Source organism: Lissotriton vulgaris, chromosome 2_1 (assembly GCF_964263255.1).
Source record: "Lissotriton vulgaris chromosome 2_1, aLisVul1.2, whole genome shotgun sequence".
NCBI lineage: Eukaryota > Metazoa > Chordata > Amphibia > Caudata > Salamandridae > Lissotriton > Lissotriton vulgaris.
The window spans coordinates 1,311,014,811-1,311,027,664 of record NC_141687.1 but is presented as its reverse complement, the minus strand read 5'-3'; the positions used below and the strand labels follow the sequence as shown (position 1 = coordinate 1,311,027,664).

The window sequence follows — 12,854 nt, the reverse complement described above, 5'->3', positions numbered from 1 at the left end:
TTAAATCACGTAGACAGTTGTCAGCACATCCCCTCCGTTTCGCAGGGCCTAGCGAAACGGAGGGGATGTGCTGGGTAAGCCTGCTACTCGTCGCGGACACCTAGCGGTCTGCGTTGTAAATGTATCCATAGCCCAGCTGATAAAATGTTTTACCTTTGAAGAATTATATTTTCGTATTTGGGACACTGTTAATATATGGAAATGACAACTGTCTACGTGATTTAGCCAACCTAGCCTTGAGAAAGCCCCGGCGCAAATCGCCAAGAGGGGGCGAAACACGTGTCGGCTGTCCTTGTTCTATGAATAAAAATAAAGAAACTTCACTGCAAACAAAAATGTCTCTGTCCTCCATATCACGATCTGGAAAGAATGGATATTAATCTTGGAAAACTGATGTAATTTTATGTGGAGAATACACTTACCACTTTTCAAAACTGTCCCTTTATTTGAAGCCCAAGAGGTCCAGAGCTTCGAGTGTGTCTCCACCCACCCATTAATACTACTTATTCAAGTGTTGTTCAAGCCTTAAAATCCCTGGACCTTTGCTACCCCATTCAGATCATACGTACAGTATCTGTAATGCCTTATCTAGTGAACCCTTAGCTGATTTAGGGTTGTCATCATAGCCAACACAGGCTTACCATAATCAGCTTAAACTTTCCCACAAGACAACCATATGGCACACAGGCATAAATTACAAATGTATGCAAAATAAAAGTTTGCAAAGGATAAATACTGTCTGTCCTACGCGGTTCTAGCAAGTATTCTCAGTGTTAATTTTCTTGACCTGTGGTTTGTAAGAGGGGGGTAACCAACACTAAAAGCCTTGCCTTCTACTGTAATCTGTAAGGTTCCATATAGCAAAATGCCTAACTGTAGGCTTTAATGCAAAGTAATAACAAGCCACCCATAAATGAGTATGAACTTTAACATATGCTTTTCACAATATTGCGTCAAGCCTACTGCTTTTATTGAACATTTTCATAAAAAGCAATGAGGCCCATAACCTTTTATCATTGGCGTATCAATATAACCAACTTAGACTTACTGTGCTGGACATAAACTTGCCCACAAGCAACCATAACTTATATCGTCGTAAAATTATTAATATGCACAAAGTTACCAAAATATTATAAATTACCTAGTAAAAGAGCCTAATAAAGATTATTGTAATGCATATCTTTTATCACAAAGGTTTCTTCGATGGGTCATAAACACAAAGGGCCGAATTTATATCTCAGCAGATGGGTTACTCCATCACAGCGGTGATGGATATCCTGTCCGCCTAAATAAAAATCCCATAGAAGATAATGGCATTTATATTTCAGCAGACAGGATATCCATCACCGTTGTGACGGAGTAACCCATCACCCCAGATAAAAATCAGGCCCTAAAGCCCTTGCCTACTGCAGTAATGTGTGAGCTTCCATGTATCAAAATATCTTTCATTGAGCACTTAAGAGGGTCATGCGGGAGGATTTAAAGACCAAGTGTTCTTATCGCCCATTTGACAATTCAAAGCACCAAAAATGCACATAGTGTAGGGCCTAATCACATTGGATGGGTCTATCTGTGTCTGTCTCAATTGATTGTGACACATTCCTTCAAGGACGAACACTCTCACACACCCTAAGATGGCATGTTTCATCATAGGGTTCCTACAATTAAGCCTTCCACCATAACCAACAAAGGCGTATTCAAGTGAACATAAAATTAACAACCATTATGCTTACCGTTCCAGTTATATCATTTTAGATATGTAGAAAGTGTTAGTTTGGAAAAAAACATACATCGCCTCTCAAAGCGGCCTAACCAGAATCATCACAGAAAAAACCCTCCACGGTTTGTCAAAGTGGGTTACCAAAACCCCTGCCTACTTAAGTAATCTGTGAAATTCCATGTAACAAAATCCTTCTCTGCAGGCTTTCATACAGAGTGATAATAATCAACCTTTTAGATGGATTGATTGTTAATAAACGCTGTTCATAATAAATACATTAGGACTGCTGCCTTTATCATAACATTTCATAATAAATAGATCACGCCTATAGCCATGAATATTGGCTTACCACAATACCAAACACAGTGCTGCTGTATTGAGAATACAAGCAAAAGGAACAAATGATGGATGGAATGCTGAACAATGCAAACATTCACCCCCAATCACAAAGATCTGGGCGATCGTGATCTTTGTAATCCTTCGGGGGTGGCTGCGTCGATGTCCTGGGCATGGGTTATGATGGTGTCCCAGATTTCTGTGGCGTGTTTTCCAAGTGAATGTGCATTTATCAGCAGACAGTTGATCTTTCCAGAGGTGTTGGCATCAGTCGTGTTAGTGGGTGTGTGTGTGTGATGAGGTGTGGCTGATTGGAGAGACGTGGGTGGTATGCTTGGGGACGCAGGTGAAGCGGCAGATCCGGCAGGAGTATGGGCTTTCGGTGGTCCTGGGGAAGGCATGTGCACACTTGTTGTTGTCCGTGCATTGGGGGTTTAGGGCTCGAAGTTTCCTTCCTCCCTCCCCCTCTCCCCAGCACCCTGTCTCCTTATGGCATGGAGACCGCAGCGCTACCACGCAATGAACGCACCTGGATCACACCCAGTGCCAGAACACCACAGACCGCTAGGCCTGCACCTTGGACGCACTTCGAGCCCAAAACCCTGGATGCCAGGACAACAACAAGTGCACACATGCCTCCCCCAGGACCACGAACGCCCATTCTCCTGCCGGATCTGCCGCTTCACCAAGGATACCACCCACATTTCTCCAATCAGCCACACCTCATCATACACACACCCACCAACAAAGATGATGCCAACACCTCTGGATTGATCAACTGTCTGCTGATGAACACACATTAACTTAGACAACATGCTACAGAAATCTGGGACACTATCTTGACCCATGCCCAGACATCGCCGCAGCCACCCCCGAAGGACACCAGATCACCCACTGGGACCGATCCAACAAACAGCAGGAGCATCTCCCTAATCTACAAAGAGATCCGTGAATGCTAAACCACCAAAAACAATTCCACCCCCGTCATGGAGCACCTCCACTTCCTACTCCAAACAAACAGCAAAACCACCATCAGAGGCACCCTTGCCTATAGACCTCCAGGACCCCACCCTGCTTTCTGCAGCGCAATCCCTAACTTCATTACCCCTTTCGCCATTTACTTGAATCTCTATATATTCCTAGGAGACCTCAACACTCACCTTGAGAACACCCACAACACCAACCCGGCCCACCTCCTAGAAACCATGGCTAACCTCGGACTCAAGCAGCTTGTCACCACCCCACCAACACTGCAGGGTAAATGCTCAACCCCAGCTTCTCAACCAGAAACAGAGTAACATACACTCACACTGAGGAGCTCACCTGGACCGAGCACCATTGCATCCATTTTGTCGTCTCAGAACCCCCCAAAACCCTGCCTCCTCTGCCAGTGAAAAACAGCGCAGCTGGTCAAAGGTATCAGAGCAATGATGGACCAATGCCCTCAACTCCCACCCACCCACCACCACCGAAGACAAAAAAAAGTTAAGCAAAACTTTGTGAATTGGATCACAACAAGCACTGATGAAGTTGCACCAAGGAAACACACCAACTCCAAGAAACGAACACAACACCCCATCTGGTTCACAGCAGAGCTGAAAACCTAGAAATGCGACTGCAGACAGAAGGAAAGACAATAGAGCCTGGTAAGACCCTCAAGGACCGAAAACTACTCAAAGATGCCCTCATCCAGTACCACCACCTCCTGAAAAACACCAAGAAGATGTCCCTAGCCACCTGCATCAATGATAGCTCCAGCAACGATCTGTTCAACATAGTAAAGGAGTTCACCAACCCCTTGGCAAACGAAAACACCATCGCAAGCCCTCTGCGACACCCTCTTAGACTTTTTCTACAACAAAATCAACACCATCTGCAAAGACTTCACACCCCAGCCCCCCATCAAGGCGACATCAGCCATCTCACGCCAACCGACACCCACCCACACCAGCTCACCTCCTGGAACACCCTCACCGAGAAGGAAACCGCATCCATCATGAGATCAATCTACTCCCGTGCTCCAGCAGACCCCTGCCCACCACACTTTCAAACTCGGCAATCAACCCGTCAGCAAAGAACTCACCAAGGTCCTCAACTCCTCGATTCCCATGGTCCACTTCCCCCATAAATTTAAACAGTGGTGGCTCCTCCACTAAGGCCGAGGAGTGTCGCTCCACTGCTGCAATGCAGTAAAAGAAAGAACAAATACAATGATGATAACTCAAGGTTATTATTGTATTTGTTCCTGCTGCACAACTTTGCGGGGTGGGTGGACTGATTAGATTTCAGAGCAGGGCAGGAGTGGTTAGCCCACTCCTAAGTACACATGACTGTTTGGCCGGTCCTTCCGGGCAGGTCAAACAGTCATGCGCACTTAGCATGTTCTCCATGCAGGCTGCATTACAGCCTGTGTGGAGAACTTGCCCAGGCCCAATTCCATGGCTGAGCACCGAACCACGGCGCTCAGACCAATCACAATGCTGCATTGCAGCATTGTGATTGATTTAGAGGAGGGAGCCTAGCTGCTTCCTGTCCAGCCCCAGAGAGGAGAGACTGAGACGACGTGGGAGAGAGCGTGAGAAGGTACATTATTTTGTTGTTGTTTTTTTTTACAACCCTCCAGCAGTCCCCATCACACCAGATCTATGCCAGCCAGTACTGAATAGAAACATGCTGACATGAAGCAGTTGCTGAAGAAACCATCCACAGACCCAGAAGAACCCAAGTACTACAGACCCATCTCCCTGCTCCCTTTCCCAGCCAACGTCATTGAGAAAGCTATTAATATCCAGCTAACCAGGCATCTGGAGAACCAAAACCTTCTGGGCCCCTCCCAAGCCAGCTTCAGAGCAAACCACAGCACTGAGACAGCTCTAATCGCAGCCACAGATGACATCAGAATTTTGCTAGACAATGCATCTCTCATCCTCATTGACTTCTCCGCAGCCTTTGTCACCGTATCCCACCACACACTGATCAACAGACTCCACAGATCGGAATCCAAGGAGCAGCGCTCAAGTGAATTGCGACCTTCCTCACAGGAAGGACGCAGAAGATCATTATCCCTCCCTACTCCTCGCTCCCTAAGAACATCACCTGCGGTGTACCTTAAGGCTCATCCCTCAGCACAACCCTCTTCAACGTATACATGACAACCCTGGTCAACATCTTCAGGATCCACAAACTTAACATAATCTCCTATGTTGACGACTCACTACTCATCCTCTCGCTGATAAATGACCCAACGACCATCAAAGAGCGATTCCAAAGATGCATGAAGGATGGGCCGTCTCGATGAACTGTTTCACACTCAACACAGACAAGACAGAAGTTCACATCTTCAGGAAACGCATGGACACCCTATACAATACTGAATGGTGGCCACCAGAGCTGGGTCCTACCCCCAAACCCACCGAACACACATGCAACCTCTGCATCCTCTTCGACAGCCAACTATCCATGGAAAAGCCGGTCAGCGCCGCCTCCTCCGATTGCTTCCTCTCCCTCTGAATGCTCAGGAAGGTCTTCGAATGGCTCCCACCCAATACCAGTAGAACTGTCACGCAAGCTCTCGTTACCAACAGACTTGACTACAGCAACTACCTCTACGTAGGAATCACCACCAAACTCATTAGAAAATGCAGACCATCCAGAACACAGCAGCCAGACTCCTCCTCGACCTCCCCAGACAGACTCACATCACCCCTCACCTGCGGGAACTCTATTGGCTACCAGTAGCGAACAGATACCAGTTCAAGCTGCTCTCCCACGCTTACAAGAACCTAAACAACAAAGGACTGGTGTACCTCAACATAAGCGTGAATTTCCACCAACCTACCTGGAAACTCTGTTCCAGATCCCTCTCCCTAGCAGCTACCCAGCACATCCGATGGGCAAACAGCAGTGGCCACTCCTTCTCCCACCTGGCGGCTAAGACCTGGAACACCCTCCCCCTGCACCTCAGAGCCTCAGCATCACTCCAACACTTCAGGAAGGACCTCAAGACCTGGATGTTTAACTAATAGGAACAGGCAGCGCGATCATGCAGCATTGACCCGACAGCGCCTCGAGACCCTCACAGGTGAAGCAATATGCTATACAAATCCTGATTGATTGATTGATATTGCAGTTTTACAGGTCGTCACTGGGACACAACTGGGGTTTAACTTTGGATGCAGAAAGGCTTTTTAAGCTACGCTGATCTAATGTATACTCTCAAATGCGCTGCTATTAGCAGTTTTTGCATTTAAAAATAATTGCATTACAGAGGGAAACGTGATGTGTCTTGGATGCCTGCATGGCTCTATTGAGAGAAGAGGATGTAGCGTAACGGCAAAGCTGCTGATTTTCGAGAGGGGAACCAGGTTCAGAGTTGGCCCAACATCCTGTGATTCTGGGCAAATCACATAATCTCCTTGTGTCTACAAAAACAATAATGTGTCCTTGTGTAACTTGTGCTCCTGTAAAGCCCTCTAATTCCAATCGGGTTGACTTTGCGCTATATAAAAGTGCATAAAGTAAAAAATAAAAATTAGGATCACCAGTTCCCATGGGTCAAAGGTCGGGCCAGACCACGAGAGTTGGCGGAGCAGGCTTTATTTTCACTTGGCTCACCCACCTATGCCATACCTCTGGTTACACTGACATCACTAATTTATTTACTGGTCAACTGTACAGGGTTATCCAAAAGCGACAGGCCCAAAACAAATACTAAGGCACAACTATCAGAAAAAAGGCGGGTTTCACCAGTATATTTAGATCTGGGCTAATCTGTTATGTTATGTTATATTACTTTAGTTTGTATAGCGCCAACTCACCTACAGGTCTCAAGACGCTTTAGACCAAGGAAAACAGAACAATTCTACCAACCAGAAGGGGAATAAAATAACATGTAATTAAATGGGGCCAAGGGCTTCCCTAAACAAAATTGTTTTCAGCTGCTTTCTGAAGCGTAGAAGATTGGCCTCTTTACGAAGAAGGTCTGGCAACTTGTTCCACAGCTGTGGAATCTGTATGGAAAAGGATCTTCCGCCCTTTGTTGTCATTTTAAAACGAGGGCAGGCCAGCAACTGAGCATCAGAAGATCTGAGCGATCGTTTAGGGTTATAAGGCATCAAACGATCCTTTATGTAAACAGGTGCTTGTCCAGATATTGCTTTATGTGCTATACACAAGCTCTTGAACTCCACCCTCTGTTTCACGGGGAGCCAGTGAAGCTTGAGCAGTAAGGGGGAGGCATGAGTTCTTCTGGGAAGCTTGAAAATTAAACGTGCCGCGTCGTTCATGACAACCTGCAATCTATTGATCAGATTATTTGGCAGGCCTAAGTAAAGGACGTTACCATAATCCAGTCGTGATATAATTGTGGCTGAAACCACCGTGCGAAGCATAGACTAGGAGAGAAGAGGAACTAACCTACGCAGCTGCCTGATTAGGCCAATGCAGGTTCCAACTACCGTTGAAATCTGGGCAGACATTGACAGTTCACGGTCAATTTTTATGCCAAGACTTTTAACATTTGCTGCTGGTGTTGGAGTAGGACCAAGTTCTTGAGGCCAATACAGGTCACCCCAAGGCGATGTACCAGTAGACACCGCCAAAACTTCCGTCTTTTCGGGGTTAATTTTCAGTAGGTTGGCAGTCATCCAGCTGACTGTGTACCTAAGGACCTCTTGCACATGGGCCTGAGCCACAGTTGAGTTCTCACACCGCCCAGAGCCAGTAGCCCAACCAGCTCACATATCAATTCACCCCAGTATGGTAATTTGTGTAACCAGATGTAACCTATCTTTTCTGATGACAGTTGGCACTTACTGGTAAAGCGCTGCTGATTTTTTCTTGTTTGTGATTAATTAATGTGAATATTAAGGAATTGAATATTTATTTATGGCAAATTGTTTAAATTCTACTAAACTTTCTAACCAAACTGGGTCCAAGACCCCGAGACACTTAGGCTCTGTCGGCGACTGCATCCGGTACTGCCAAGTCACTTGGATTGTGGATGGTTCTAAATAGAACAAAAAGATATTGTACAACTTTGTGGGCCATTGATTAGGGATTTAAGTGCTAGATGGATTGTTGATGTATTCTGGGCCGAAGTTATTTATTTTCGTGAGATGGTCTAAAAAAATGTATATATGATATTGCGTAATAAAATAATTTGTATGAGAATAAAGTTATGCTTAAATTATTTGGCAAGCAAGCTCCCCCACTGAGATGAAATACTAAGTCAAGTAAATGGAAATAAAAAGTCAGAAAAAATATTAAGCACATTCTAGGTGCAGACAAAATGATCATTGTGTGGTCCAATGGCTAAGCTGTTCACTGTGAAACCAAGAGGCCTTAGTTCTAACTGTGGGTTCACCATATGACCAAATCATCTGATCCCTTAAATTTGCAGTTTCTCCAGCTGCATGATTTCAGTTATATTCTTAAATGCTAAGCACTTGAAAAATATCTGCCATGGGGTACGTATTGATTGTTTTTGTGGTGATGGTTCATCCAAAAGTTTCTGTTGCTAATCCATGACTGCACCCTTCACCCGGTATGGGCAATTCTTGCACACTAACTGGAAGTTGTTGTGCATTGCTGTCTTCAAAAGGCTGTGTTTGTGGCACGGAGAGCGTATCGGTTTTGTGAAAGTGTGAACCAAACAGAGCAAATTCTAATGTGGTCCACTGTCTCTCCTCAGTGCGGCATCCTGAACGATGACAGCCCCAATGAGAACCTGACGGAGAGAAGCCTTCAGGACGCCCAACGTTTGTTCCTCATGAACGACGTGGTCCAGCCCGTCTCAGTCGACCCCCTCGTCACCCAGGACAACCTTCGCTTTTCCAAGCTAGTGGTCGACATTGTGCAGGGGAAGGACACCCTATACCATGTGATGTACATTGGAACAGGTAAGAATTGCAGCAGTGGTGGTTAAGGCCGGAGAATGACCTTTACAACGCGGGTGTTACACCGCGGTATGTTTACATCGCGGGTGTTACACCGCAAGTCATTACAACGGCTTGCGCTGGATGGCGCTCTAAGCTAAGGAATAGTATGATTTCTATTCCAACACCTTCCCTACTGTTACGTAGGCTGGAGTTGGAATAGTAAATCATACTATTCCTAAGTCCAGCGCCCTCCAGCGCAAGCTGTTGTAACGACTTGTGTTGTGACCAACGCAATGTAAAATACTGCGTTGTGAATGTATGCGTTGTAACATCATACATTCATTAAGGCCTCGGAGCGCTGGCCGGCATCCTTGAGTGTCCTCGCAGAGCATGTACAATATCTTGACTTGACGCTTGAGTAACAGACATCTCTCTCACATTTTTAATCAGGTTTCCTTTATCTTGGTAATTTCAAGCTGCACAGATGCTTGCTAGTTTTATAAATACAAAGTGCCCTATGGTGCTGCAGGAGTGATGTTCTAGTCAAATGGCAGCCATTAAGAACACATAATTGACCAGACTCCCCTGAGTACCAAATGGATTGGCCTTTGCTTGCTTAGTATGTAGTCATTAGCCTTCACTGCTCTGCAAGGCTTCTTGAACTAGCACTGTGTCACATTCAAGAGCCTATTAAGTAGTATTGATGGAGGAGTGGCAGAAAAGGGATTCTTGTACTGCAGTGTTGCTTTTCTCCTCTGCAAGGATTTTCTAACGCGGCATTTATTTAGGCCAAGTGTAGTAATCTGGCACCTGCTCGAGACCATTTATGGTGGTGCCATAAGGCATATTTGCAATGGGCTTAAGCAGCACCGACTCTGCCACCGTTCCCCTAACCCTTGCTGCCCAACTGCTACAGTGGACATTGATGATAAATCGGTTCAGATTCCTATTTCGAGGTTGTAGTTTTAACTTCAAGCCCTTACCCGTGAGGTGGTGACTTCCTATGGGGAGACGACCCTTTCATTGTGCACACAAGAATGCAAAATATGTGATTCCTCTAGAAATGTAAATTAGCTGAAGAATTATTTTCATGTGTGCAAGCTACAAAACTCAATCATGATAAAAGAGATTGACTGGCTTCCCCCTCTTATCCCCTCAGAGTATGGCTCGGTCTTAAAGGCGCTCTCTACCACTAACAAGAGCCTGAGGAGCTGTTACTTAGAGGAAATGCAAATTCTGCCCAGCGGTCAGCGAGAGCCAATCAGAAACCTGCAAATTCTTCACAGTGACAGATCACTCTTTGTGGGCCTAAATAATGGAGTGCTAAAGATTCCCCTGGAGAGGTGTTCAATGTACAGAACAGAAGGGTAAGCAAATTTATCGCTCTTATTTACTTCTTCGCCGCTTTAGAAACCACAAATCACTGGAGAACATATGCTCGTTGTCTTCACCGCTTTATATCCATTATTGGCCCGGCGGTGTTCGGAAAGCGCGTGTGCATTGCTTGGAAAATTCAGAGTGATGTTTTTAAAATATATTTTATAAACTCTGTGTTAAGTTTGATTTTGCACGTGTACAACGTGTGCATCCCTTAAGTACCTATGTTCGTAAGACTCTGTGGGTGTGTTACCAAGCTTGTACATTTCAGGTTATATTTACTCTCTTTTTTTGAGGACTAACCTTTTTTTTAAAAAGCACACTCTTTTATTATTGTTTGTTTTGAGCTTGTGATGTCTGCATAATGAAGAACACTGGAGGCTGATGAAAACCATATTTTCATAGATTCCGTATATAACACACAAATAAATTGTCAACTGGGCCTTGACTGAAAACCAGGGTCACTACCAGGATGCGGGCCCACCCTTGAAGATGTCCCATTACCCCCCTTCCAAGCTTTGCTCCTCTTTTTCCTCAATCTCTTTTACCACCCCTGCGATGCCCAGCCCTCTTTGAAAGTCTCAGCACAGAACCCTTCGCCACTGTAAACTGGCGCCCTTGATAATGTGCGCCTGTTTCCCCGCTGCCCCTCATAAGACCTAGCTACTCTGAGAGCTCAATTGTGCACAGCGCCCTGCTATGTAGCTAAGTACCCGCTATATGCCACCAACATGCGTAATATTAGGATTATCCTGCAGAATAGTACTAATTGTATCCACCTCTGAGGCATAAACGTCTGAGCCAAACATGCCTGGAGTCAAACCTGCGACCATGAGAACCAAAGAACTCTGCAGCATGCACGCTACCGACTTAACTATCTTGTTTCTGCAGTGCTGACACTGGTGTGAAGCTCACCTCCAGCCACCTTGGCACTGGGTCCCTTGAGCATGTTTACAGGCTCTAATGGAAGGGAAGCTCCTCGCTCATGATATGGCCGGTGAAGTCCACCCTGCATTTTTATAGCTTCTAACAAGTATTTAAAATTGAAATTGGTCCTTCATGGGGCTGATGCATTTTGGTCTGATGGCCCTCTCTGGTGCCTGCAAAAATAGCAGTTGGGGCTGAAATATTGATTTATCTGATCCCTGCCTATATGTGCCCTACCTTTATGAATTTATCACCTTCCACCTCTCACCCCACTGCAAAAGTCACAGACCTTCGATCACCACATCTTTGCTGCATGCACTGCTTATGTCTCCATGCTGTTAGATAGTTGTTAAAGCTTTTACTGCCCACCTACTGCGAAGTGCTGTGTGATAAAAGCTAAAAACAAGCACTAAGACAATATCAAGGAAAACAATGAATAAAATGGACCATGATTTTGATTGATATGGCTTCCGTGCACTCCGCAAAGCTCTAGGAGGGTAAACTACCCGTTTTTAGGTCTCGGCTAGCCGCGCGGAAGCGCGTCTCCGCCGAGATCTTTTGTCACGGACTGTGCTTCCCAGGAGACAGCCTCGGCCACGCGCATTGCCTCTTCAAGGAGGTGATTTCCGCTGGCCACGCGCTCGCGAACGCGCTCAGCTGCTGTCTCCTGGGAAGCAGCAACACCACACACGCATGCGCATACACACACACAAGCGCCCATGCACGCACGCACATACATACATACATACAGAGACACCCCCCCTCACACATACACACACGCGCGCACACACACACAAGTGCACCGAGGCCCCCCCCTCCCCCGCCGTCATCGTCGCACACATACATACACACACACACGAGCATACACACACACACAAGTGCACCAAGCCCCCCCAGCCTTTTGGAACTTACCTGGCCAATGTCGGGGACTCTGCTCTTAGCACGCGGCGCCCAACCTCCTGCTGGCGGGGCCCCGGGGCTCTACACCGCTCACAGGAGCCCCGGGCCGCGAGACGCATCGACTCCGCCTGCCTCCTTTTCCGGTCTGGACGTGGCCCCGCCCCCGTCACAGGCGACCGTGCCTGACTTCCGGGGCGGCCGCGGCGGGCTTCCGGGGGCATTTAGGATGCTGCTGCTTTAAATTTGCCCTGCACCAAGCTTGCTCAGGTTTTCTGACACCCGGACGTTCGATAGACTCGGCGGTAAGATTAATGCAACTTTCAATTTTATGTTCCTTGTGTTCTCTTTAACAGGCACATGCTTGTACCCCCGTCACAGGCGACCTTGCCTGACTTCCGGTGCGGCTGTGTATGGTGCGTGCACGCCATGCAAAATCATACCTATTGAATTTGTCAAGGCTTATTTTGCATTTTAATCTTACGTGCGTCAGGTAAATTGCACACGCACGAGCGCACACACTCGAACACAGCAAGCCTTGGACATCGTCCAATACGGTAGCACCTTTAATCCTGGACCTTTGCTTCCGCCTCCATTTGAGAATCTTTCTCAATGACCATTGGACAACCAGGTTAATAAGTGTGGAGACAGCCAGCCACTGATCTTATATTCAGTGCTTTAATTGAGTCGGTGCTGTACGCACCTTACCCTTAGCTTTG

The 12,854-nt window shown here is 46.5% G+C and overlaps 1 protein-coding gene across 1 annotated transcript in view; it reads left to right on the top strand.

Annotated features, from left to right (window-relative positions):
- Nucleotides 1-12,854, top strand: part of SEMA5B (semaphorin 5B) — an 848,743-nt gene that overhangs the window by 601,797 nt on the left and 234,092 nt on the right. The window contains exons 11-12 of the mRNA XM_086957072.1: nt 8,748-8,955; nt 10,094-10,301. Coding sequence (XP_086813198.1) covers nt 8,748-8,955; nt 10,094-10,301 — 416 coding nt within the window. The remainder of the gene's footprint in view (nt 1-8,747; nt 8,956-10,093; nt 10,302-12,854) is intronic.